The sequence below is a fragment of the Aegilops tauschii genome, chromosome 3 (assembly GCF_002575655.3).
Source record: "Aegilops tauschii subsp. strangulata cultivar AL8/78 chromosome 3, Aet v6.0, whole genome shotgun sequence".
NCBI classification, from domain to species: Eukaryota; Viridiplantae; Streptophyta; class Magnoliopsida; order Poales; family Poaceae; genus Aegilops; species Aegilops tauschii.
In genome coordinates this window covers 624,785,385-624,811,937 of record NC_053037.3, presented here as the reverse complement: position 1 = coordinate 624,811,937, position 26,553 = coordinate 624,785,385, and the positions used below count along the sequence as shown (strand labels likewise).

At 41.8% G+C, this 26,553-nt stretch overlaps 2 protein-coding genes, 2 long non-coding RNA genes and 3 other non-coding genes across 7 annotated transcripts; 3 read left to right on the top strand and 4 right to left on the bottom strand.

The window, feature by feature from the left end:
* Positions 1 to 627: 627 nt before the first annotated feature.
* Positions 628 to 1,170, bottom strand: LOC120962132 (uncharacterized). The gene is made up of 2 exons (XR_005752979.2): positions 1,068 to 1,170; positions 628 to 938 (listed from the first exon to the last, which is right to left on the bottom strand). It is a non-coding gene; the product is annotated as an uncharacterized lncRNA (long non-coding RNA).
* A 1,141-nt stretch (positions 1,171 to 2,311) lies between these two features.
* Positions 2,312 to 3,743, bottom strand: LOC109766985 (ATP synthase small subunit 6-A, mitochondrial). The gene is made up of 2 exons (XM_020325732.4): positions 3,417 to 3,743; positions 2,312 to 2,524 (listed from the first exon to the last, which is right to left on the bottom strand). The coding sequence occupies exon 1, from the start codon at positions 3,601 to 3,603 to the stop codon at positions 3,436 to 3,438; it is 168 nt and encodes a 55-aa protein (XP_020181321.1). The 5' UTR covers positions 3,604 to 3,743; the 3' UTR covers positions 2,312 to 2,524; positions 3,417 to 3,435.
* A 1,502-nt stretch (positions 3,744 to 5,245) lies between these two features.
* LOC109766365 (uncharacterized) lies at positions 5,246 to 17,168 on the top strand. The gene is made up of 18 exons (XM_020325138.4): positions 5,246 to 5,768; positions 7,459 to 7,538; positions 7,864 to 7,914; positions 8,006 to 8,533; positions 8,739 to 8,990; positions 9,326 to 9,391; positions 10,016 to 10,192; positions 10,844 to 10,895; positions 10,968 to 11,255; positions 11,454 to 11,564; positions 12,595 to 12,783; positions 13,556 to 13,831; positions 14,380 to 14,988; positions 15,320 to 15,828; positions 15,928 to 15,988; positions 16,067 to 16,135; positions 16,389 to 16,588; positions 16,698 to 17,168. The coding sequence occupies exons 1-17, from the start codon at positions 5,532 to 5,534 to the stop codon at positions 16,470 to 16,472; spliced, it is 3,639 nt and encodes a 1,212-aa protein (XP_020180727.3). The 5' UTR covers positions 5,246 to 5,531; the 3' UTR covers positions 16,473 to 16,588; positions 16,698 to 17,168.
* A 1,367-nt stretch (positions 17,169 to 18,535) lies between these two features.
* On the top strand, positions 18,536 to 18,609 carry TRNAI-AAU (transfer RNA isoleucine (anticodon AAU)). Its single transcript has one exon. It is a non-coding gene; the product is annotated as a tRNA-Ile (tRNA).
* Positions 18,610 to 18,668: 59 nt separating this feature from the next.
* TRNAV-AAC (transfer RNA valine (anticodon AAC)) lies at positions 18,669 to 18,742 on the bottom strand. Its single transcript has one exon. It is a non-coding gene; the product is annotated as a tRNA-Val (tRNA).
* A 2,639-nt stretch (positions 18,743 to 21,381) lies between these two features.
* LOC123497768 (uncharacterized) lies at positions 21,382 to 23,301 on the bottom strand. The gene is made up of 2 exons (XR_006671499.2): positions 23,096 to 23,301; positions 21,382 to 21,730 (listed from the first exon to the last, which is right to left on the bottom strand). It is a non-coding gene; the product is annotated as an uncharacterized lncRNA (long non-coding RNA).
* Positions 23,302 to 25,158: 1,857 nt separating this feature from the next.
* On the top strand, positions 25,159 to 25,232 carry TRNAI-AAU (transfer RNA isoleucine (anticodon AAU)). Its single transcript has one exon. It is a non-coding gene; the product is annotated as a tRNA-Ile (tRNA).
* The last annotated feature ends 1,321 nt before the right edge of the window (positions 25,233 to 26,553 follow it).

The window sequence follows — 26,553 nt, the reverse complement described above, 5'->3', positions numbered from 1 at the left end:
ATTCACACATGTATTACGATTTTCGGATAACACAATTATAGCATGAACAATAGACAATTATCATGAACAAGGAAATATAATAATAACCATTTTATTATTGCCTTTAGGGCATATTTCCAACATGAATAACATTTTATTGATGCACGAGGAGTTTAATTTGGGTAACAGTGTGGGCAATTTACATGTTCAGAAGCGGCCATCAAGTGTCCGGCCAGGATATCGTTTGAGCACAAACTGTGGATCGAACTACTGACCAACCACACCAGAGACATATTGAGGGGATGGACAATGATGAAAGCAACCTTGTTTTATGTTGTAGTTTGTCAAGTTTGTTGACTATGCCGGTTGTTTCAACTTTGATATCATCTGGCTATTCTCAGTATACAAGTTATAACCAATATTTCCATGTCCATACATATTGACGATGTATTGGCTTTCTCGTGTTGCTTTGGAGCTAGTAAGTGTTCTTATTATCAGGTATCCCATGTCCACTTAAAATTTCATATATGGAAAAACTAAGAATCTAAACGCCAAGAGAAAAACGGCGCAGCAAAGCGTGCGACCGCTTCTAGTTAGTTTTCTAAGATGATGGAACTGCGAGTTCCGCAAAAAAGGAAATGGCCCGGCTACAAAGATGCAAACTTATTTCTCCCTTCGATCCAAAATAAGCGTTGCAATTTTGAACTAAACTTAATCGGATGGAGTAATTTATTGTCTTATTCGTCCATCTTTCCAATTCGGTACAAGAATATAATTTTATGGTAGTACAGAGGAGGAAGAGGGGGGAGGATGGCAAGCAGACCCGCATTCAGCAAACGACTTGTAGCAAGTCCAATTGTATAAACAACAATAGCATTTATTTTTATTAGGATTGCAGGGTGGAAAAGTGCTACTCCTGTAGCACCCAGGATGATCCTTCTCCATGCCTAAGCGTCCACCTGTAGATATATTCATACATATTGCACAATTAATATTCAAGACAAATCGACAAAGTGAGGAAACGCACATGAAGAACCAAAGGAAGGACACGAGAAGAACAATGTGTTGCATCCCGTAGAGTCACTTACACTCCCCATGAATAGCAAAGCATAGGAGAAGAACAAGAAGCAACAGCGTGTGGACGCGCTTCGTGCACTCCCCCATTTCGATTGCAAGTTGTATACTTTTATGGGTGCTTTGCTGCATGTCCATATATAGAGAGGGAGAAGTGATCACGTCCAAGCTAATTATGGTAACTTCCTTCCAATGTTGCACGTATATTTATGTTTACAATTAATAATATCCTTTTTAAGGGACTAATAATATCCTTCTTTGTAATGTATACAGATCAAAACATACTAGTATTTATAGCATGCCTATAATTAAGTCGAGTATCTGGGCTTCAACAGGTGCCTATGTCGCGATATATGGGCCATATGTTTACCCTGGTCTTCTAGTCGCACTACAGCACTCCCGCAAATGGGCTGGCCCGGCTATTGATCTCAAAAAATAAAGCTACCGATTATTTTCTTTGTGCACGCCCGCCTAGTGCTAAAATAGCCCGGTTTTCTGGGTTTTTTCGTGTGGGACTTCCTGCGATCTCTACCAGACCAGCAGGCGGGTTTTACCTTTTTCTTTATTTCTTTTTTGCCTTTCTTTCTTATTTGTTTATTTTGCTCTGATCTTATGCCTAGAGACTCTGACATACCACGGTGTTGGTGGCAAATCTGCTGTTTTATTGATTGATGAATTACCTACCAGATCTCTTAAACTCTTTACACAGAGAGAGACGGTAGCCGACTGGCGGTACACAGTTTGCTCTTGGACGAACAGTATGAAACTACAAAGTCCTGCCGTTTATGTACCAGGTGAACCGGACTGTGTAGCAAAGTGAACCGGGCAAAGGCGGGTTCGCCACACTATCCTGCCAGAGCCAAAGCCAGAGCAACACGCAGGCACTCGCCAGCTCGTCCACCACCGGCATCGAAACTGCGGCCAACAAATCAACCCGGTCCACCATCAGCCTTCAGTTCCTCTGATCCCCTCAACCATTTCTTCGCTCTTTCAATGATGACAAACGTTGTTGAATCAAACAAATACACCAACATCTGTTCCAGATATACCTCAAAACAGAAGTAATAAACATGAAAACAACAGCAACAAGCTTTCATTGTGATTTACAGGGCGTGCAGCAAATAATAGAACAGGATGCAGTACAGAGGGTGAATCAGGCAATCAGCAAAACAAAACAAAACAAAACTGGTTGTATAGATAGATCGATCACCAGCCACACCGCCTTATGAATGTTATCCCCACCGCCAATATAACCGCATAAGAACCAAGATACCTCATCTTGAGAAGCTGGAATTTAATTTCTTGGTTTAGGCATTTAGAAACCTCTTATTACAAAAAATTACAACAGAAACTTGGGTATGCTATGGCTTGCATTCAGCGAGTTCATTCGAATGACATACAAAAAAAGCTGTCAAACACGTCGATGGGACTAATTCAGTGAAAATTGCGGGAGCCATTCCTTCGTCCCAGCCTGGAGGAAACAAAATGATCAACACGTCAGGGTTTTATTACAGCATATGGACTAAATTATGTTGGCATAAACTCGTAGTTAGCTCAGCAATCAGCCATAACAAAGATCGCCGCAAAAGATGTAGTGTTCACAGAAGTATCGCACATGATTACTGCTGACAACAAAACAGATTTCTGAAGCATCTTGGTAATGCTATATAGTACTCCCTCTGTAAACTAATATAAAAGCATTTAGAACACTAAAGTAGTGATCTAAACACTCTTAATTATATTAGTTTACAGAGGGAGTATATTGGAAAGAAAAGCTCAACACCACAACCGCTGCTTGTAGTAACAACATAGGGTTACTAGTAATTTATCTGAAGGAAAACAGCTAGGCCAATCAGGAAAGCAAACCCTGTCCATGACCAGTTACAAAAAGCCAAAACAAATAGCTATGCGCAGAGGGGAAGGCGAAAACAACCGCTGAACCCGAGCACACATGCGCAGAGGGGGAGGCGAAATGGCATGTAGCATGTGACTACGATGAAGGGAAATGGAATGATTCGGCCGTCCATGATGATTTTCTTTCCCATGTTAAAATGCACGGCATTTCAATGACACGAGCTGCAGGTCCACCGAATTGCTATGCGCATCCACGCGAGGACGCAGGCATCTAAATCCGCACCTGCAGGTCCACCGAATTGCTATGCGCATCCACGCGAGGACGCAGGCATCTAAATCCGCACGGTAAATTCGACGCAGGCGCAGGCATCTAAATTCACACAGCCTTGCCGGGCAGGGCTGAATCCGATCCAATCCAATCCAATGGGATGAACGAACGCGCAGACCTACCAGACGCCGAATCAGGGCTGATCATACGATGAGACGGGGAGGGGTGGGGGTGACGTGACCTGAGCTGAGGTGAGGGGCTCAGCGCCTGTGCGCCTGGACGAACTTGGAGGCCCTGAGGTCCTCCTCGGTGAACCCAGCGGTGAGCTTGGTGACGAGGGCGCCGGTGACGGCGAAGCCCGCCAGGAAGGGCCAGGTGCGGGCCCACTCCCTCCGGAAGAACACCGGCCACGGGTCGAACCGCGCCATATCCGACTGCTCCTCCGCCGCTCGTCGGGGTCGTCGATCCGGTCGAGGTCGCTGCTCCGGTGGCTGCGGCGAGGCGGAGAGAATGAGAGTGTTCGGTCGTTGTGGCGAGGGTAGGGGGCTGCTCACCTATTCTTCTGTCGTCTGCTCGGGCCCGGTTCTCTCGCGGAAAAATGGAGGGTTTCTGGTTAAACACTTTTTTTCTTCCCAAAAAAAGCTTCAGGAAGGAGATGTTTTTGAATTGCACATGAAGATTTTTATTTTTATACTCCCTCCGTTCCTAAATATAAGTCTTTTTAGGGATTTCAAATGGACTACAATGTATGTAGACATATTTTAGAGTGTAGATTCACTCATTTTGCTCCGTATGTAGTCACTTGTTGAAATCTCTACAAAGACTTATATTTGGGAACAGAGGGAGTACAATATATAAACACCGAGGAAGAGGGGGGGAGAGAGAGAAGGAGTCCTCGCTCAAGCTTGTTTCAAATTGCTTACCATATATGTCTAGGCGTATGCATATGCCGCATGAGAGGAGTCACCATGATTTTGCATCGCAAACCGTACGTCGTTTTTCATGATTCCTTTTCATTATGCGAGCAGATGGATGTCTCTTGTATTTATTTTATTTTCTCTTTCTTCTTGATTGTCTCTTGGCCGATCAATCGGTATGAAGGGAAGATATCCCCTTTGGCCAAAGACATATAACCACGGCTAGTTTGACGTTCAAACCAAGTTTTTTTTTGTGACCGATGCGTCTCGTGTGACCAGGATCCCAAAGATCTTCAACACTTACTTGCCGACTGCTCTTCTCTCAGCAAGTTTGCCATGAGATGCTATCTTGGTGTCGATCCATGACATCGTTATCAGGCTCGCGGCGTTGCGCTTCTCCGATTAGTGGGCGGATTCATGCTCCAGTGCCCCCAACATCCATCGACGGGCCCTCCTCCACAATTTATGCTCACAACATGGTCCTTCTTGTGCCACCACAACGCTTTGCATTTTTCGATGGTAAGCCACCATCCATCTTGTGGTTGCTGCAGGAAATCCAAGACGAAGCGCGTTGTGGGCCAAAGCAGCGCTAGAGGAATGCTCTATCTATTGCCTGAGATGTAGATCTCTATCTCTTGGGGAGTTGCGCTGAGAACCCCCTCTAGCCTCATGCTCTGTCGCCGTGTTTAGGCCTTCTAGCGCACCCTTTTGTACTTGTTTAAACTCCTTTTATCAATGGAATGATACACACAAGCTTTACATATTTATGAAAAAAAATATAACTACAACTAATTTTCCTCTAATCTCTGATGATGATTTACCGACTAATATGGTGTTTCGATCTTTTCGCAACCCTTGCGCTATTTGGTGGATCAACATAAGCTAAATTAGGTTGTTTCTGGTTTTGGGACGAATAGTATGTTGGCATTCTAGACCCGATCAACATCGAAGAAGAAAAAAAAGTTGGTTGCACGAAACCCCAAAACTTAGCCATGAGACGCCCCGTATGCTAGTGTCCCATGCTCCAAGATGATGTCTTAGCAAAGGTGGAATGAAGCCGACCACATGCGAAAACTATAGCAGATAACATTGTCCCATGCTCCAAGATGATGAATTTCCTTCATTCATTGATGGTACAGTACAAGCGAGTCTTGTGTTGGTGCCAGCTAGCCTAGCCTAGCCAGGGGTCGTCGTCTTCTCCTTCATCCTCCTCCTCAGACCAGACGGCGGGCCAGCCAGACCCCAGAGTCGACTCGAGACCGAACCAACCCGAACCCCAACCCCCCAACCAGACCACGCGATTCGAATCCCCTCACCGCCGGGCCCGGATGCTGCCGCCGCGCGGGCCGCCGACGACGACGAGCGCCTAGGGTTAGCCCGCCGCCCCAGCCCCCCTCCCCCGCGCGCCCGCGCATCGGGGAGATCTCGCGCCCGCCGGGATGCGGCCCCACGACGCGCCGTCCAAGCGGGCGGGCGGGAGCGGGCGCGTGGCGGCCGTGGGGATGCCCCCGCCGCGGGCCATGTCCGCCGCGCCCTCCTTCTCCGCCGCCGCCGCGTCCGCGCGGAAGCCGCCCGAGCCGCTCCGCCGCGCCGTCGCCGACTGCCTCTCCCCGCCGGCGCCGCACACCCACGGCCCCGCCGCCTCCGCCGCCGCCGAGGCCTCCCGCACGCTCCGGGTCAGTCCCTCCACCCATCTCCCTTCCATAAATCTCGGCCCCTCCTCGGCTGGTTGCCCTACATGCGCAGCACTACTCCTTCGCGTGCTTGCCTATACCTAGGAATCACGTCGATTTGCCGCCCACGCGCCAAGCGACTCGCCGGTGGCTAGGTTTGGTAACGGCGGCGCGCGGCTCTAGCTGCTGCTCTGCACCCCCAGTCCAGTTGCAGAGGAAGCAGCAGCTTGCATTTGGTTCAGTTTTCATCTTGTACCTCATGATACGACTAGGGTTGCGCAGTGCATTGAATGGTGCACATAATTGGTGCCTACAGTTCTTATTGGAACACGCCAGACGCCGAGGAACGACTCCATGCCCGTGAATGATATGAGTCTAGCCGGGAACCACGGCGATGTGCCACTCGCGCTAAGCGACTTGCGAACGGCTAGATTTGGCAATGGCGCGCTCACTCGGCGCTGGCTGCTTTTCTGAACCCCAGGTTGCGGAGTTGCCAGCAGCTTTTCGATTGTCGTCTTGTATGTGACGGCACCAGTGGCGTTGCGCAATGCATTGAATGATGCATAAAACTGGTGCTTATAGTATTAACTGGAACGCGCCACCCACTTATTTCCAGTGACGCTGAAAAACGGTTCATGTCCACGAGTGATGTCACTGGGTAGTTTGTCATGCCATTATTTGATCATATTTTGGTTATCTACCCTTTCACGATTAATGAATAGAACACGTGTCACTTAAGACCACCGACCACCGTTTGGAATCAGAGGGCGCTTCCGCCTTGCCTTTTGCTCATAAAGCACAAACACGTTGACTATGACTGTTTACAGGCACCCCTCTATGACACACATTCAAGGTGTTTGCCAAAGAAGCAATACCTAATTACTGTTTTGGCAAATTATGACTTGCAATCTAATGTGAAGTTCTTTCTCCTTTTGACCATTTGTTGCATTTTCTGTTTGGTTGCTCGATTTGTTAATTGTTTCATATATCCGTCATGATTCATCACTGCCCAGCATATTTAGCTTCTCTGCTTTCTCTCTTGCGAATGGGATTCGGTAATGACGCATTCAGCACTACCTGCTGTTCTAAGACGCAGTTGGAGAGAAACCAGCAGCTTATATTTGGTTTGCTTGTCGCCTTGTATGTCATGATAATACTGCACGGCGCAATGCACTGAATGACATACAAAATTGGTGCCTGTAGTGTTGATTGGAATTGGAATGTGCCGCCCACTTATTTCCAATGACGCCGAGAAACGATTCATGCCCACGAATGACATAACCGCGTAGTTTGTAATTTATTTGATCATACTCTGGTTTTGTATTGTTTCATGATTAATGAATGGAACATGTGTCGCCTAAGACCACCGACCACCGTTTGAAATGAAAGCGCGCCGGTGTTGCCTTTTGCACATGAAACATGGACACACTGGCTTGGTCTGTTTACAAGCTCCCTATATGACATACATTCAAGGTGTTTGCCAAAGAAACAAAACCTGACTACTGTTCTTTTGCTCATTATGACTTGCAAGATACATGAATGTTATATTCGGACATGTTATCTGCTTTCTTGTTACCGCTGTTGGTATTTTGGGCTATTGCTGGCAAACAAAGTTTTGTAATGCAGCAAGATTCTTTTAACTCAACTTCTGCACATATATGCCATTTCCTGATGAGTGATCTTATGCTGGCAGGATTATATAGCTAACCTATCAACCATCGATATGGCTTATAATGTCCTGATTGACCATGCTCTTGCAGAAAGAGATCGGAGGTATGCTTTTCCCTTTCATTTCGCCTTTTCAAGCTCTTTCCCCATTTCACATTACAAGGGGTAAAGATTCAGCATAATGTGCTCATGTATCTCGTGTTTTTCTTGACAAACTTATCTAGCTCCTGTGTCATAAGCTACAACTCCTTAGCTTGTTTCTGTACGGCATACAATGATTAATCAAGTAACGATAAGGATCTGTAATACTTGAAATTATTCACAATTTCCTTGCCGCATTTTGATTTTTTGAGGTGCCGTATCTATAAGAATATAATGCCCCTCAAAATTGAATATTATATTTCCTAACGTGGACAATCTTTTCAACCAGCCCAGCAGTTGTCCCAAGATGCGTGGCATTGTTAAAGAGATATCTTATCCGGTAAGCTGAGTGTCAATTGTCAGCGTCTCATGCTTATTCTTGAAACTTGCTTGCACTTACACTAATACACTGTACAACTTTGCGTGGTAAGGTATATTCCAAGGGTGCAAACGCTACGTCAAATCGACATCTTTTGTGCAAATACCATGGCAAAGTATGACCCATTGGCAGGTCACAGAGCATCATCATTTGGCCAGAACATTGGATCATCTGCAGCTTTGCCAAATTCCTCTCTTGTTGCCCCACCAATATCGAACTTTGCTTCAGCATCTCTTGTGAAATCTTTAAACTATGTCCGCTCACTAGTTGCCAGGCATATTCCAAAGTTATCATTCCAACCAATTCCTCAGTCTCTGGCAACAGCCTCTACAAAACAGTCGCTTCCTTCACTTTCATCATTTTTGAATAGGTCCTTACAGTTGAATCCAGAAGCTGTTACCAACAGAGAACATCTTGAATCAAAGGAATTGCAAACTGCACCCGATTTAACATCATCAGCAAGTGAAAAGGTCGATGGTGGAGAGCATGGATATGATACCAAGTATATATCCTTCGACATTCTAAATTGGCGATGGCATGTATATGGTGAACGTCAAACATCAAGATCTGCCAAGGAAAGGTATTTCTCTTGTGCTTATTTTTTACTGTCAGTTTGCTTTGGTAGACCAGACTGTCATGTCAGTACAAGACGCAATGTGTTCTCTACCTGTTTTTTGTCACACTGGAGCATTCCAGTCATTCTAGCTGTAATGAATGGAATTTAAAAGTATAATGCTGATAGTCGTGCAAACACTAACTGCATTGTTTGTTTCATTTATCACCAGCAATGATCTTGCAGGCCTTCAAGATTTTCATACACATGGTTTTCTTGAAGTTGGTGCTGCGGCTCTTCTAGTAGGGGATATGGAGGCAAAGATTAATGATCAACAATGGAAATATTCTGTTATCCAGGAATTTCCTGATATTGATTTATTGCAACCTTCAACTTCGACAGCTAGCACTTTTGCGTCATCGCAGGGTCATCTGAAAGCAATAACAGCCTCAAAACGCATGAAATCGGGCCCGAGCCAAGTTTGGTAGGTTTTTTCTTCTTCTTTAGGTTATCATGTATATCAGTGCCACATTGTGGCGAAACCATATATTTCCTTTCATGCATCATTTTAGTATTTCACGTAGAACACATTCTCCTTCTCTCCCCTGCCCTATTCCCTTTCCAGTTTCGCTGAGATGGGTATTTTGAGAAACAGCTTTCTGTATCTGTGCTGACATTTCATACTTCATTAAGAACCAACTCCTTATCGCTAAGCCAGTAATTGGAGCATATTAACTTGTAGATTTTTTTGTTTATATTATTGATATCAATAATTAGTCTAAGTGGTATTAAGTGTGGCAACACTTACTTTTTCTGCAGGGTGAACGTACCTGCAAATACATTCCAGCCTCGAGCACGTCCCCTTTTTCAGTATAGGCACTACAGGTATTCCCTTCTGCTTTTATTTAGCATAGCATTTTGTATAGGAATGTATATGTTGAAGTCTGCGTACTTTTATAAGGTCAGTATTGCATCAATGTAATTGAAATACCCTGAGTTGATTGCGTCTGAAATTTTTCTGCCACCATATGCACATGCATGCTGTAGAAAAACAAGATGGAAATAGTGAGACATGCAATTTTGGGATTCTGAGTAAAATCTTTACTTAATTAACAAAGCCATGGAGAGATTCCAAGTTGTATTTTGTCAGATAACTCTCATTTGCCTCTATATTAAACATTTTCTTATTTATAGTACTCCCTCCGTTCCTAAATATTTGTCTTTCTAGAGATTTCAACAAGTGACTACATACGGAGCAAAATGAGTGAATCGACACTCTAAAATATGTCTATATACATCCGTTTGTGGTAGTCCATTTGAAATCTCTAAAAAGACAAATATTTAGGAATGGAGGGAGTATATCATAGATATAATACTCCTGTGTAAACCATATAGCTAAATAATACTGTGTTTCAGTTTGAATTTTACTTGTCTTTTGATTGTGTTGCATCATGCCTAACAATGTGCTCACATGCATCTGTTGCTCTTTGTGGTACCCTGTTTCAACAGTGAGCAGCAACCGTTGCGATTGAATCCTACTGAAATTTCTGAAGTCATAGCTGAAGTTTGTTCAGAAACAACTTCAAATGCAAATCAGTTTAACGCTCCATCAAGATTGACCACCCAGAGTCGGCAACCTTCAGCGGATGTGGCATTTAGTGTCCTCATTAAACTTGTTATTGACATGTATATGACCTTACACGCTTATCTTTTCATTCTTTTTACCTCCAGTTCACACATCGTGTTTGCATATCTAGTTTTTTCTACTTCTGTCTCCATTATTGGTATTATAGTGATAGCATGATTCTTCTACTTTTATACCTAATATTACTGCTGATATCAGACCTGAACAACTTACTGTTAATAGACAGTATATTTTCTTTACTATGGATGCATTTCAATTGCAAAACATATGCTCTTATCTAATGCAAAGTTTTTTTATTACATGAATATCTATGTGATATGACCTGCCACATTGTCATCATTGATCTGAACTGCCTATTGTTCTGCTACTTTTTTCTTGTATAAGCATGTCTCTGTTTTACTTGGGTTGTCAGCAGGCTGTATGCTTTGCTTCTATGAAATGTACTTCTAGGCTGATGCATGCTGCACGCATACTAAAGATTTCCATGTTTGCCATATTTCTGTTATCAAATTAGTAGTTTGAGTAATGAATGCATGCATAAAAAAACAACCGTTGCAAGATGTGAGCAAATATTTATCTCAAAATGTCATAGAACTGCACTTATTTAGGCTTGGTGTTAAAGCAACCTTTGCAACCATAGAAGTACACTTATTAAGGGTTTTGATAATATTTGTTTCTCTTCTTTGGTTCAGGTATATGATGGACTCTGAGGCTGCTGCTCCTCTGACACTTTATATGCTTGAGGTGTTATACTCTGCACAGCTGTATCCCAAAACAGATCATGTGAAATATTTCTAACATTTTTTAATGTTTCAGGGCATGTTAAGCTCTCAGAAATCACCTGCCAGAACAAAGGCTTTCGATCTGATTCTGAACCTTGGGATTCATGCACACCTGCTGGAGCCTATGATAGTTGAAGATGCACCACTTATTGAAAAAGGTGATACTACAAGCAACTCTTATCTGAACAATGAGTACGGACCCAATATGGATGAACAGAGGGAAGCGGAACCTGAAGAAGAGCAAAGGATTAGTCCTGCTATTGATCAGTTTGAGTCATGGCTTCTCAAAATACTATTTGAAGTTCTCCTTCTCTTGGTTCAGGTGATTGTTACTTTTAGAATATTGACCTTGTATGCATTTTGGTAGTCATATTGACCCCTCCTCTTAAGCACAAGGGAATGTGTACTATATTCATCTATGTGCACGTGCAAGCATGTTTACACCATAACATGTAGATTGCTCCATTTTATGCTAGGCTGGTACATACAATACCTTTATTTGTTACTTCTGGTTTTGTAGATGGAGGAGCGCCAGGAGATCGTGTGGGCATCAGCTTTAAGTTGTCTAATTTACTTTGTTTGTGATGGAGGGAAAATCATCAGGAGCAGACTTGGAGGTTTGGACATAAGGGTAAGGAAGCACAGGTTTTTTCATGTATTCATTCTTTGAGTCGTGTGCTTGGACCCTATTTGTAACATTTTGTCAGTCTTGTTATTCGCGTGCCTTTGGACTAACAGTGTTCAATACTTCTTCTAGATGATACCCGGCACTTTGTTGCGGCAATGTTTTGCATCAGTGGTATTTGATTATACGGAACATGAATATTTGGAGTAATAATATGAGAACTAAAACTGTAAATACATATGACTTATTGTGTTTGATTGTTGTATATTTGTAAAATATAAATAGCATAATAGAATGAACATTCGCATGCATATTTGCATGTTGAGGTGGGCTTTTTTCTATGCATGATTGCATCTTGTGGCGGGTCTTTTACAATGCATGGTGCATTTTGAGGTGGCATGCTTGCATGCTGAGAGAAATAGGTAATTGAGGGCTAGCCATTTATATATAGAAAATTGGAGTTGTAGTTGAAACTATAAACCTTTATGTCTCGTTAATGCTAAACATATTTCAGTTGAGCATGTAGTATGGATTTCTGCGTACACGGCAAGATGTGCATATTTTTATTGTTATTTTATACTCACAAATGAAAGATGGAAAATAAAAATAACCAATAGCAGCGGTACTGAAAATAATTGAATCTACAGGTTTGTGTATATTATTACTGGTGTTGATGTCTTCCGAATGTATGGGTTGGGTGTAGAATGCTATTCCAGCACAAGATTTTTCTTTGATAGCAGGCTGTGAAATGCACTTGGACATCTTCTTTTATATATGTGGTCATGCAATTTTTCTCATATATTTGGCGTATGAGCCTGTTTGACCTTCATCTGGCATAGGTTTCTAAAAATGTGTCTGTTTACTACACCCTCTGTTCCTAAATATAAGACGTTTTGGCAGTTCAATTCAAACTGCCAAAACGTCTTATATTTTGAAACGGAGGCAGTAGTTTACAGCAATTTCTGTAAATTGTGCTATTTCTTGCTGTCAAAGAAGGGTTTGAGAACCACATGTGCATTTTTTAAATCCTGAACAGGTTGTTAAGACTCTTCTTGAGATTAGTGTGGAACATTCATGGGCAAAAGTAGTGCACAGCAAGCTCATTTGCATGCTGACAAATATGCTGTACCAAGTACCAGATGGGACTCAGAGTGGTGCACTTGATACACATTTTGTTCCCGAACGGATAGATCTTCTTGGTGGAGTTGACTATATCTGTCTTGAGGTTAGTGTTACTCTTATGTTTAGATAATACTATGCTGTTTCATGTCTGTTTACAACTGAGCTGTATGTCTATTTGACTGCAATATATTATTATGTTAGTATCTCAGTACTGCACAAATTACAAACAAACAATAATAGGCCAGAAGATAATCCACACCTGCTCCGTAGGCAAGTAAACCCACCAGCGCTTCACTGCCATGTAGTTATGTTGGTTCTTTCCATCTGCAGTTAATCTTAGCTATTGCATTCTGGTACTAGCTGGAATATCCCATTCCATTCAATAACTTTGGATATCAAAGTCTCCAATTCATTTTGTCTCAAAATACTGGTCAATATCGTCTGGAATGAAGGGGATCGGCTAGTTGGTACTGAGTGGCGAATGGCAACTGCAATCATATGCGGAATTTTCTTTCCTCGTAGGTTCGCACTGAACCCCAGGAATATATCTGAACATAAATAGGACTTCTTATGCTTAAAACAATTTTTACTGCACCTAGTGTCCCACGTGTGGTTGGCAAGATGGGTATCCCAGAAAAACTGGTGATGTGCTGTATTATTTACTTGAGAGAAAAGTTCGGTCAATCATAGATCCATAAAATCTGCGCCAATGGTCACTACTATACTATCTCAAACCAACAAATTCCATGAGATAACTGATGGTCCTTAAAATCAGAATTATTATCATGCAATGCTAATCCATTTCAGTATCCGTTTCTACTATTCATGATTGTAATTTTTCTTCGTCTTAATCTAAGTTACCTTTTCATTTACAGTATTCACGAGCCAACTCAAAGGAAGAGAAGCGGGATTTGTTTTTTGTTCTTTTTGACTATGTAGTGCATCAAATAAACGAAACATGCTTGGCTGCTGGTCTTTCAACATATACTTACGATGATGCTCAACCCCTCGCTTCCCTTCTTGCATCCGCTGATGCTCCGGAGGCCTTCTATATATCTGTGAAGCATGGTGTTGAAGGTGTTGGGGATATGCTGACAAAAGCTATATCTGCGGCATTATCACAGTCAGCAGAATACGAGCAATTAAACGCGGTAAGGTCTTTTTCCCCTAGTCTTCCCCAACAAGGACTGCTATCTTTTCTTACAATGCTAAAGAGTCGACGGTGTTTTTTACATGAGAGTAGACTGTGTTAGAGACTAAGCTAGTAGTTAGTACTTAGTACAGCTGTTGAGCCTTTGTTAAATTGCTCTACATACGTAAAACGTCATGTTTGAAGTTGCGCAAAGTAAGTTGTATCCACAACATTGAGAGTCCCTACAATCAACTCTAGTGTGTATGGTATGTGATGGTTTGCACACGTTCACATAAATAGGCAGTAGTCATGACCACGAATCCACATTCTTGTCTTAATTAACCGTTAGGTCCTGCAACATGGTCTTATTCATGTTTATTTGTCTGACTTTGTTTCATGGTAAAACAATATGAATATATGTCAAGATTCTCCCTTATAAAGAAGTGCTCCCTCCATCCAAATTAAGTGCGTCAATTAATTTGGATCGGAGGGAGTACATAATTCGGAATTTTATTTTTGAAATACCATTTACTGTATTGGTCATGATCAAAATTTCAATATTTGTAGCTTCTGGACAAGGTTATCAGGAAACTTGATGGAACTGTGAGCACATTTTCAAGGATTGACAATGAGTTTGCTTATATGATCCAAGTAACAAAATCCTTCAAGTGTTTCAGCAGCATTAAAGATGGATCTGAAGATGGTGACGTTGCATCTAGGGCGAGGCTTTGCTGGGCTACTTTGCACTCACTTCTTCACTCACAAATTTCATCATACAGGCACCATGGATATATTTGGTTAGTTGAATTGCTCCTCTCGGAAATAAGTGAAGAAACAGATGGCTCTGTTTGGTCTAAAATCCAAAACCTCCAGGAGGAAATTAAAGATGCTGGAAGCCACGACACCTCGTGTCCAGAAGTTTCGCTGCCCGTTTGTCTGCTGTGTGGGCTTCTGAAATCAAAACACAACTACATCAGATGGGGATTTCTATATGTTTTAGAGAAATTTCTGATGCGCTGCAAATTATTATTGGATGACAGTGACATGCAGGAGCATTCAGTTGCTTATCATAGCAAAAACCGTCTGGACAAAGCTTTTGCGGTTATAGATGTTATGAGTACTGCTTTGCTACTCGTGGTTCAAAATAATGAGACAGACCATATCAACATCTTAAAGGTGACTTTCTTTTACCCAAAATGCAGGCAGTTCGCCTTTGCACTGCAAGCTAGCACTATCTTCGAATATTAAAGTTGCTTCTTAAAAGTTAATACCGACAATGAACTATTTACAAAATGTAATTTCTCAAAGGTAATAGGTAATTTCTAAATGCAGATTATAGTGCTCTCTACATCCAGTTAACTGCTAATAGTTAGTTGATCTGTAGCCAATTTAATTTCTATGCATAGTTGTTTACCTCTTAGATCTCCTGTTTAATACTGGTCTAAATCAACCATTAGTATTCTTAAGTTATATGATCGATCCTCTAATTCGAAGTTTCCTCATATAGATGTGTGACATGTTGTTTTCACAATTATGTTTGAGGCTTCCGTCCACAAATGTGATGCAACTGGGCGGCCTTCAATCCCTTGGTCAACTTTTTGGTTGCACAACTAAGAACATCGAGTGCACTTTGGAAACCCTTGCATCACACAAAACCATAGGAACGAAGAGCCTTTCCAGGAATGAGACATTGCAAGATACAGGGATGAATCAATCTACTCAATCCGCTCTGCTCTGCGAAACATCAATGGCAGCACTACTTCTAAAAGGTCTTGCGATAGCTCCGATGCAGCTCGTAGCCCTTGTGCCAACTTCATTATTTTATGGGCCATTGATGCAACTTGAAGGCGCTGCCAGTGATGATATTGCATTGGGTATTGCTGTTGGTAGCACAGGAAGAGGCAATATCCCTGGTGCTACATCAGATATTAGAGCAGCGCTTCTTTTGCTTTTGATTGGTAAATGCACAGCTGATCCAGAAGCACTTTCGGAAGTAGAAGGCAATGAGTTCTTCAGGTAATCTTTTGTAAGCTGCATATCTTTGTTTGAAGTTGGTGTATATACTTGATGTTTGTAATACTTGATGTTTGTCCCTTCTCCACTCGACACCAACAGGGGGCTTCTAGATGATACAGACTCAAGGGTGGCGTATTATTCTGCTGCCTTTCTCTTGAAGGTATGCTTGTCAGCAGTTGTTGACTGCTCACTGACATTCTTGTTGCACTTGGCCCTAATAAAGTTTTTGGTTGTACAGCGGATGATGACAGAGGAACCAGATGTCTACCAACGGATGCTTCAAAGTCTCATTTCAAAAGCTCAACAGGTTGATGCACTTTTCCTATCTCATCTTGTTGGGCTGAAATTTGAAATATCACAGGATTATTGTTCGCATGTACTCCCTCTGTCCCATAATAGTCAAAAAACGTCTTATATTATGGGACAGAGGGAGTACCTGTTATCAGATTAGTTCCTGCTAACACATTCAGGCGGTATATTTCTCACAATAAATTTCGTTCCACACATGCATATGGTCTCTAGATTAAGTTGGCACTGACATTTATTTGCGCTGACTCCAGTGTAACAATGAAAAACTTCTGGAAAACCCATACCTTCAAATGCGCGGAATATTGCAGTTGTCAAATGATCTAGGAGTTCAATGATCACCCTGGTTTGACATTTCAATGTACAAAGCTTTCAGTGAGAACTGGTGCCATCGAGATCATTTTTGTTGCAGAAGAATCCGTATCTGAATTCCTCTGCTCCAAACTATGAAAAGGTGTGTGCTGTTGAATTTCATCGTATCCCCAATCTTCACTCGCCTGCTCTGCACCCCGTTCTCTCTTTCTCTACTTCGGGGTCCTTAACAGATTTTGTCAATTTTGCAGATGTTTGAGTGGACCATGTAAATTACCCGCTTCTGCCGTGCTTCTGAATTTCTTTATTCTTTATTAGATCTGAATCAATATTCCATCTGGGGGTTGGGTCACTGTCATTCGCAAGACGAGATGGAGCTGAGTTAGGATGAGATGGTGTTGATAAGCATGACAGCTGCAATTTTCTAATGCAGCGTTGAGATTGAGCCGGCCGGCGCAACTTTTTTTGCGAGAATGCTCGGTTCAATAATGGTAGTTTGTATGTGTGTTTTGATTCATGCTCGCCTTTCCCGTCGTAAGTAACAGAGGGATAGATGTTTGTGTTGCTAGTGTAATTGCCATCTTGAAGTAAACTTGGCGGTGAACTTCTTGACTGACAGCTCTTCTGATCCTTAGATCTTTGTACCCTGGGCTAAGTGTACATGTGTAGGGTGAACAAAAACAGTTTTGTTTGTCCTTGTTCAAATATACCTTTCTGCAACATATTCCTGAACTTTTAACTTATTTTATATTTCCTCTGTTTCAAAATATTTGAAGTTCTTGGTTTATTGTAAGGCAAACTTAAGTTTGACCAAGTTTATAAAAAAATACATATATATGAAGGTAAAAAAAGTACATATATATGTTAAGGCATGCTAAGCTTTCAACGGTTTAAAAGTTATCAAAAAGTATGAAATAAATAGTGGAGCATCACTTTAATATCATGAGATGATCCAACTGAGCGATTGTGAAAATATGCATTTATGTGTCCTTGGCAAAGAAACAATCATTTCAGCTCACTGTGGTAAAAATTTATATTGTACTATTTCTTTTGTCTAGGACACATACAATTGTATTTTTTCAATCGCCTTGTTGAATCATGTTATATTACAAGTGTGTTGCTTCAGTATTTATTTTTCAGGATTTTTGGAACTTTTACATTGTCAGAAACCTTAACTAGTTATGTGGTAAGTTATGATAGAAAATCCTACTCTCTATTATCAGAATATACATTATTCTATAGACTTGGTCAAACCTAATGAAGTTTGCTTACAACAAACATATAACTTAAAATTATCGGCCTACACCCGAGCTCATATGCTCTTGCTATGAACAGTAAAATCTAAACAAATATAACCAAAATAAAGTCAATAAAATCTGATATTTTTTTGGTCAACAAATATGGCTTAGTGGTCTACCTACACGCAAATTTATTGGCATTGGTGTTGGCCTGGACGAAAAAAAAACAGGGCTCCAAAAATGCTTTGAAAAAGAAGCCTTTTTGAAGCTTCGATTTTTGTTTTGCCTAGAGCATCATGATTTTTTTTCTTCATGACATTTTGCACGTATGTCAAACAATCAAAATTGTTTGTTGCATCCCTCGAAAAAATGTTTGTTGCAAAAAGAAAAGAAAAAACTACTCTAGATTGTTTTGATTTTCTTTTTGATGTTTCTCGTTTTATTGTTCGGGTGGCGCATTTGCACTTGGGACAGATATCATATCACCCCTGGAATGTTCGAACAATTTTGCGGCTTGGGACATAATTGTTATGAAATGGTTCATCCCTGACACCTAGGAGACGAGCCAGTCCTTGCGCATCGTGATGTTTTTGAACCTCACCATCGTTGGTGCGGCCGTCGTCACCGCCGTCTCTTCCTGCTGTAACTTTAAAAACAATAAGAGCGACGCCAACCTTTGGGTAATTGCGGGTGCTAAGCACTTGGATCAAATCATGCCGGGAGAGTAGTGCCTTTGCAATATTTTCTTTTGCTTTTCTTGTAAAAGCAACTCTAAACTCCTTCTTAATTAATGGATGAGGCAAAGCTTTTGCCTCCATTTTAAAAAATAAAAAAAATAGATGTCAACAAAAGGCCTATTAGCTCAGCTGGTTAGAGCGTCGTGCTAATAACGCGAAGGTCACAGGTTCGAGACCTGTATGGGCCAAATATTTTTTTTCTTTACTCATTGGAAAATGCGAGAAAAAAAAAGAAAAATAAATTAGATGGCTTCGCCCGGGTTCGAACCGGAGACCTTCAGTGTGTTAGACTGACGTGATAACCAACTACACCACGAAACCTTTTTGTGTCTTAAATTATAAGACCGTTATGTTCAGCAATGTTCGAAGACATACTACATACCATCATGTGCTGTTGATCCACTATTTTTACAACACAATAGGTCACAACATTATATTCCAAGATTTGTGGAGATAAACCCACAATAAATAATAGATCAGTGCCGACAAAAGCACATGGAAAAGACACCGGAACACACTTGTCCAACTGAATACGTGATGCTCTAGGAATCCCCAAATCTAGCATGGCCACTGAAAAAATAGCTGATCGACACTAGAGCCCATCGCTAAGGCCAACTCCAATGTGGAGCACCAAAGTCCACCGCAAAATGTCCGGACAATTTTGGCCATCCAACGGCTCTATCTATGGCTACACAGTTCATGTCTTGATTGTTTTCCATACGCAATTGGACACATATGATGATGACTATTTGCACGTAGTGGAAATAAATCTACTATTCTTAAATAGTTGATCCCCACTAACTCTAGTTCGACTTTCCATCTCTAATAGTTGACCCCCCTTGTAGAAAGCTCTATCTATGGCTACACATTGCAAGTATGAAATATTTCTATAATAAAAAATAATAACTTATGTTTTAGATCATTTTCTTCATACATAATTTATCTAAAATTAATATTTAAATTCCTGCTGCAACGTGCGGGGAAATCACCTAGTATCTCCAATATTTCACTTGGTGTCTTGGGTGCTCGACACAAGCCGTTATTTTTTCCACCCAGGTATATATAGGGAACGAAGGGATATCATGAAAACTTTTGCTTTTTCAGAGGTATATATGGCGTCCTTGCTGAAAATGGAGTTTGGCTGTGTGCAACCTATGATACAGTGACCGAAACTGATTCTTTTCAGCTCATGCACTTAGATACAACTGTAAACACGACATGTCAATTTGGATCGAGATGCACTTTGAGCAGGGTATGCACTTGCCATTATTCGCACGCTTATATGTATGCCTTCATTATAATGTAACTGATGCATGATGATTTGTGCACACATCACATCACATAAAGTCAGAAAACAGTGTTAAAAAAAGATTCCAACAAAGATAAATACTCACAAGCATGGAATGTGTAATGAGAAACTAGGCGAGGACTAACATTTTTATTGCTGCATTTTTCTGGTGACTCCTAGGAGCAAAGATCTTTTTTTTATCTCTATGCTTATGTTTTTCCTTTCTTTCTTTTTTGAAAAGGAAGGTTAAACCTCCTGGCCTCTGCATCCTCAGATGTACACAACCATATCTTTCAAAGTTGATGCAAAGCAACAAGGCCAAAGTCATCAACAAGCCCAGTAAAATACATATACAACTATTGCCGAACCATTACATGATATGAAGAGAACCCTATGATTATGTCGGACTTCTTCCGCAGCAACGCCTTAAGGAAACGCTCCCGCGCAACCATCATCGTGTCCATACAAGACAAGGATTTTCATATCCTAGATACCAAGACAAACCAATCAAGGCAAGAATATGGGCATAGAGACAACACCTTCAACAGTGTAATGGCACAATTTTGTTGTTGCTGAGTTCAACCAATAAAGCCCAAACAAAAGTTTTCACCTTGAACATGAAGTGTTTTTCCAAGCACTATCTTTGCAGAGGGATCTTCCATAAGTCGCACCCCGTACTCTGCCAGAACCATTGTGGTGTCCACCGATGGAGGTCGCACGCCTCTCCTGGCACTCCACATTACCATGAACCAAAGAAGCACATGCCCGGTGGAGCTACCTAGCCGACTGCCTCCCGAGGAGTGTCTCACCCCCTCTGCCAGTGGCAAGAGTGGGATGTCTTCCAGCATATCACCGCCATGACCATTGAAGAGTAGCCAGACTCATGCCACAGATTTGGCCTCTGCCATTGAAGCACCAGCTGTCCATGTCTGTACCACCCATCCGCCTCCAGACCAAACTGCACCGAGCACCCGGCTCGCCGTAGCCAACATACTGATGTCGAGCTCTCGATCAAGTGCGTCCTTGTGTATATGTACATTGACATAAACAGCGCATATCAAAGATCGATGCTATGGTGATCAATTAAGTGAGGTGGCCATGTAACCCAGTGGTGACCGATATTTCATATGTTGTCTTGAACGCTAGACACTATATTTCAATCTAGGTATAGAGAAGGGAGGGATATTGTGAAAACATAGTTCTTCTTCCACGAGACAGTGTCCTTGCTCATAACTAAGAATGAAATTTGGTCGTGTCCATCTTTCGATGCATAAGTCTCTTTTTCTCTTGGAGTGCTTAGACCGATGCACTATCGACATTACGGGTCTGGCTTCTTTGGTGGACATTACTTGCTCACTTGCACATATGCCTTTGGCAAAATGGTTTGCGTGTCCATCAAATCAGAGAAACATGACAAGAAGGCCCCAACAGCTACGAATACTTGAGACGTGGACAGTGAATGCGAATCTATATTGCAAGGACCAAGATTTGTTGCTGTGTTTTGGAGATCGCTCCAACGAGCAAAGGCGGCCTTTCTTGTGAATCTATATTGCAAGGACCAAAAGAGGCTCCCGTGATCTTCTTACTATTACTAGTAAGCTTGCACGTGCAACGCACGTCTTGGCTAAAGCTCTTTTTGAAGATACATCCATTCCCAATCAAAAACACCGTGTTTCTAGTTATATTTCTTCATGGCAGAAGTTTGCCCGTGCAACACTGTTATAAGCTTAGCAAGAAATTTTCTCGGTCCCCTCTTAAACATATGTGAACAAAATAAGCTACTAATCTCCTCTTAAATCAGACCAATGCTCCCTTGATCAATAATCGGAGCACTCCTGCACAAGAACATCAACGGCAATCTTACTTCTTTTTATTGGTTGCTCACCATTTGTGTCGCCACAATTGACGACATCTTCGCCACACTACACCAGCTCTGGCAGCCATGAAGGGTGGTAGATTCCGTGGGATTGTTGCGCATGGTACCTGGCCAAGCTGCTCACTCCAACCATGAAAGCGACCACCTGCTGCAAACATTGAATGGTCATTATGTGTTGCAAAGCAACTCGAGCACATATGTATTGGTTGAAGTTTCATGGCTGTAGTGGCGAAAAATAGTCTTAGTTGTTGCATAGAACAAGAAGGATCTGATGCTTCAATATCGAGCAAAATAGTGCACTATCCTCACCAGTATCGAGCAACATATTTTCTCTCACATTCTCTATTGGTTTGAAAGCATGGTTGGCTGAATACTCCTAGACCAGGGTTTGAAATATTCTACAAAGGTAGTTTTAAAGAATCTTGTAATGATGCGTGAACACATCAGATTGTCAAAAATAATTACAGTACACATAAGCAGGCAAGGAACCATGCCATGATTTCTGATCTTCTGTATATACTTCCAATTTTGGACAAATGGAAGGCAATAATTACGTTCAGAAACCAATTTATAAAAAGGGGAAGACAATGTGGAATTCACGCTTCAGTCGTTACAGGTGAAGAATGATGACCTATATATCTACATCTGAGGCCTATAATCAGAAACAATGAAACTGCCGCTACATCGGAAACATGTTGTAGATAATGAATCTAACCTAGGAATACATAATATAACAAATATCCTATATGCTTTTGTTTGCATATTTCTCATTTCTATTGAGTCGGATTTTAAAATCATTTCTTAAAGTGATAAAAGTTTTGAATTACATAGGTGGTGGGGCATATTTATAACAAGTCATAACTAATACATCTGTATAAATGTTTTCTCTACATTCGCTCTATATTACAAGTGTAGCATCTTTTACTGTTGCACATAATTGAAATCTAAATGGAAGGTCACATCACCAAGCATTCAACTTTTGATTGATAAGCACTAAGTCGAGAGCCAAGCAATATGCAAAAATGGGAACCATAATCTCAAAAATTGTTTATCACCCTCGTCCATCTCGATGAAAGATTAAAATAACTATAGAAAATATAGATGGTACTAAATCTCTTACCATGACATCACAAGCTCAACGATGGCACACATGAGCGACTAAGCTGATGATTACTGTATACCATGCAGATTGTAGACTTTCGGAATTAACTCCATGAGCCGGTAACAAAACATAACATGTGTGTCCTAATTCCTAAATTGGCGTTGAAGGCCTATAATGATTAGAGGACCAGTCCTCTTCTTATAGTTCTACCTATAGGGATCCAATATGCTTTTGTTTCTTCTATAATAAAAATCCTATATGCGTACATACATGTACATACATCCGATTCACAAAAAAGTTAGAACATCTTATATTTGTGAACGGAGGGAGTACTTCAGATCTAGCCAACAGCAGGATAAATCATGGCAATATTTTGTATGGACAGGTTTGATAGCGATCAAAACATACCCAATATGCATAACCTTAGGCCTGCGATCCAAACGCATCCAAACGCCCGAGCTCCCGCAGCTCCAAGCCGCCGCCGCTCCGTAGGCTCGCGCCGCCACCCCACGCCGCCTCTCGCCGGAGACCGTCGCAACCCGAGGTTCACCGTCAAGGCCGCCACGCCCCTGCCCTTCCTCCTCTCCCTTCTGTTCTTCTATATCTCCTCACCTTCGAAGCTCTCTCTCCTAGGAACTGCAGCGGGCCATGAAGAAGCTCAGCCGCCGCCGTTGTCCATCCGACTCGCCGAAGCGGCCTGTCGTACAAACATCATTTAATGGAAACTGAGTCTGCATATAACCCTGCATGATTTACTACCTCAGCTATGCTCTATTATAATAGTTGATTAGAGTGATTAAACCCCCAAGAGTATATGAAATGGGCATGGCTGTACAAAATGTATACATAAGCTATACCCTGTCCCGGAGTTGCAATCATTAGGTTGAGAAGGAACAAAACCAAATGAGATGCCCGGTGCATAATTTTCTAGTTGAGAGCCAATTAGTATGGCATCTATGGCATCTACGTCTATGTTATAGGAGGTACAATCTGCAGTTTTATGTATGATTTGGACATACCATTTGCAGTGGTGCTGGCTGCTGAAGCTTTCCTGTCAGATTTCACAATTAGCCTCACCAATCAGGTTTCCATATCACTGAAGACAAAAGAAGGCCAGACACAATGTTGAATCGATAGATAGCCATTCAGTATCAACCAACTGACAGGAAAAATACGTGAAGATGGTACTAACATCCGGCATTCAACGCTGCTCCTATCATTGTAGAATGGGCAGGAAAAGACCATATCGAGCTTGTCCATCCGCTTCCTAGTGGGCGGCTTAGCGGCTGCCTTCCTCTTCCCCCTTCCCCATGGTTCAACCTCTCTTCTCCCTTTCAAAACCTACGAAGAGCAGCAGTTAGAATCTACCTATCAAATGATGAGAAGATTTTTAACACACTAATGGAGTTGCTAGCCGCGAAGAAATCAATACTTTATACAGTACGATCTAAACAAATACTGAAATTCGTAAAAGGCACCAAGCTATGACGCATCATTCTTTGTAAAAGCAACCGAAATTTGTAACGACGCAAGATGAAGATAGCAAATCATACACAAATCATTCTCAAGATGGAATCCAGGAACACAACAGCATGTATGATCGTGCCATGGACACTACACCCAGGGCGGATCTGGCCCAGAAATTACGAAGGTTCCATCACCACCCTTGTGGGATTGACCGATTGAATTAGCGAGGAGAATTGATGTTGTGAAGAAGCAATCACACAACCTAGCTGCTCGTGCATACCTTAGAGAGAGGGTCAGAGGGAGGAGACCCGGTGGCCGGGCCAAGACTGGGACGGCGTGGAGACCGCAGCAGGACGTCAAGGGGGTCTAAGAAGAGGAACGATGACGGGATCGGTGCTCAAGAGGCCAGAAGAAGGGGCTCTGAATCGAAAAGCTGGGCCTTCGAAGCTCTATCTCCCTGGAACTGCAGCAGTCCATGGAGGAGCTCAGCCGCCGGCGCCGCCCTTCCGACTCGCCGGAGCCGCACGTCGTCGATCCGATCCGGCTGCCATCCGCCAGATCCACGCCAGTCCCGCCGGAGCCCACACCTCCCTGCATTGAGCTGTCGCCGCCGCCCCGCATCGCTCGCATCGCTACCATGCAATCAGGTAGTATCTGTTTGCAAATCAGGTTGTGTTTTTTTCCTTGGATTAGCGAAGCGATGTATTGGTGTGGAGCGCGGAACGTTGGTTCGGCAGAGTTTTCGTCCGCTTACGCAAATTGCTAAACGCAATTCTCGTTGAGGGTTAGTATAATTTAATGGTTAGATAAAATTAAATGGTTCTGATCATGAGGCTGTAATCGCTTATTTTGTTATGTGTACGTTAGGCTGGGTGTACTTAGCGATGAATATGTTTGCTTGTTTAATAGTAGTATATTCTCGTCGTCAAGGGATAATGTTTACAAGCCCTGTTCCCTGTTCTATATTCTGAACTAAAATATTGAGAAAGCAAAATGGAACAAGAGGCCTATTAGCTCAGCTGGTTAGAGCGTCGTGCTAATAACGCGAAGGTCACAGGTTCGAGACCTGTATGGGCCAAATATTTTTTTTCTTTTTTTTACTCATTGGAAAATGTGAGAATAAAAAAAGAAAAATAAATTAGATGGCTTCGAACCGGAGACCTTCAGTGTGTTAGACTGACGTGATAACCAACTACACCACGAAACCTTTGGTGACATGTTTGGATGAGCAGTCAAAAACTTGTATATTCAGTAGTTGTGATTTACTCCTGGTAGTGCTGGATCGTAGGACTAGCTGTCGTAACATCAAAACTATACCACGAAACCAATTTGATGCAATAATAGGGTAGATTTCATATAAAATTGATAATCATCAACAATATGATATATTTCATACATCGGTGAGTCAAATTTATTGATGGTATAAATATACATTGTATGATGAAATTATAGCAGTTTGTAGCATGAACCATATTCTTAGTAGGATCTATTTGATTTTGTTTTTGTGTGTTTTCTTTGTTTAGTGTGACCTTGATATATAATGTCCCATTTCCTTTCATCCTCTACAATGTATCCAACAGTGTGTTGAGGCGCGAACCCGTGTTTGAATGTAGAAAACACCGGTTCTTATTTCTTTGTGAAAAACAATGGTTCTTTTGTGTTCTTCGTTGTTGCAATTGCATCTACGAATTTCTTATGAGCTTCTCTAATTGAAACGGTGGAAGAACATGAAATATCGTTGTTTTAAGTATTTGGTGGAATCCTGCAAAAAGACATGTATAAGTTTTCAATCATGGTAGATGCACTAAGGTAAAAGGTGAAACAACAAATATATAACAAACAATTTATGTTACAAAAAAGTTTGTTTTCACATGAGAAAGGGAGAGCTCCGTAAAATTGACTTTCCTAGAAGTCTGAAAACATTCATAAAATAGCAACTAGCACTGGACACTAGGTTAATAGGTTAGTCTAGAAAACTGATTAAAAAAATGTGCCAAAACTATGCCAAAATGATATACATGACATGAAACAATCAAAAATTATAGATACGTTTGAGACGTATCAAGTAGCCCCCAAGATTGACGTCAGTTTGAAGAGCTGACATCAGGATCGAATCTCCCTCGAAAGCTTGTCTGTCTGTCTTTAATGTTTTCAAACTTGCCATGTACAGTACGCAGCCCTGAAGAATGCCCGCCTCTCGAAAGAGGTGGAGAAGCTGAAGAAGATGCTGGCTAACTCTGAGCTCAAGGTGCAGAACCTTGAGAAAAATGTTGGTGATGCAGTCGGTAAGTCATCACTTCTCCCCTTTTGAGTTGTGCATAATATGTATATATATCTTGTGTTGATAACTTCAAAAATTGTCTGCAGCAGCCGAGAAGCACATCACCCAATTGCAGGCC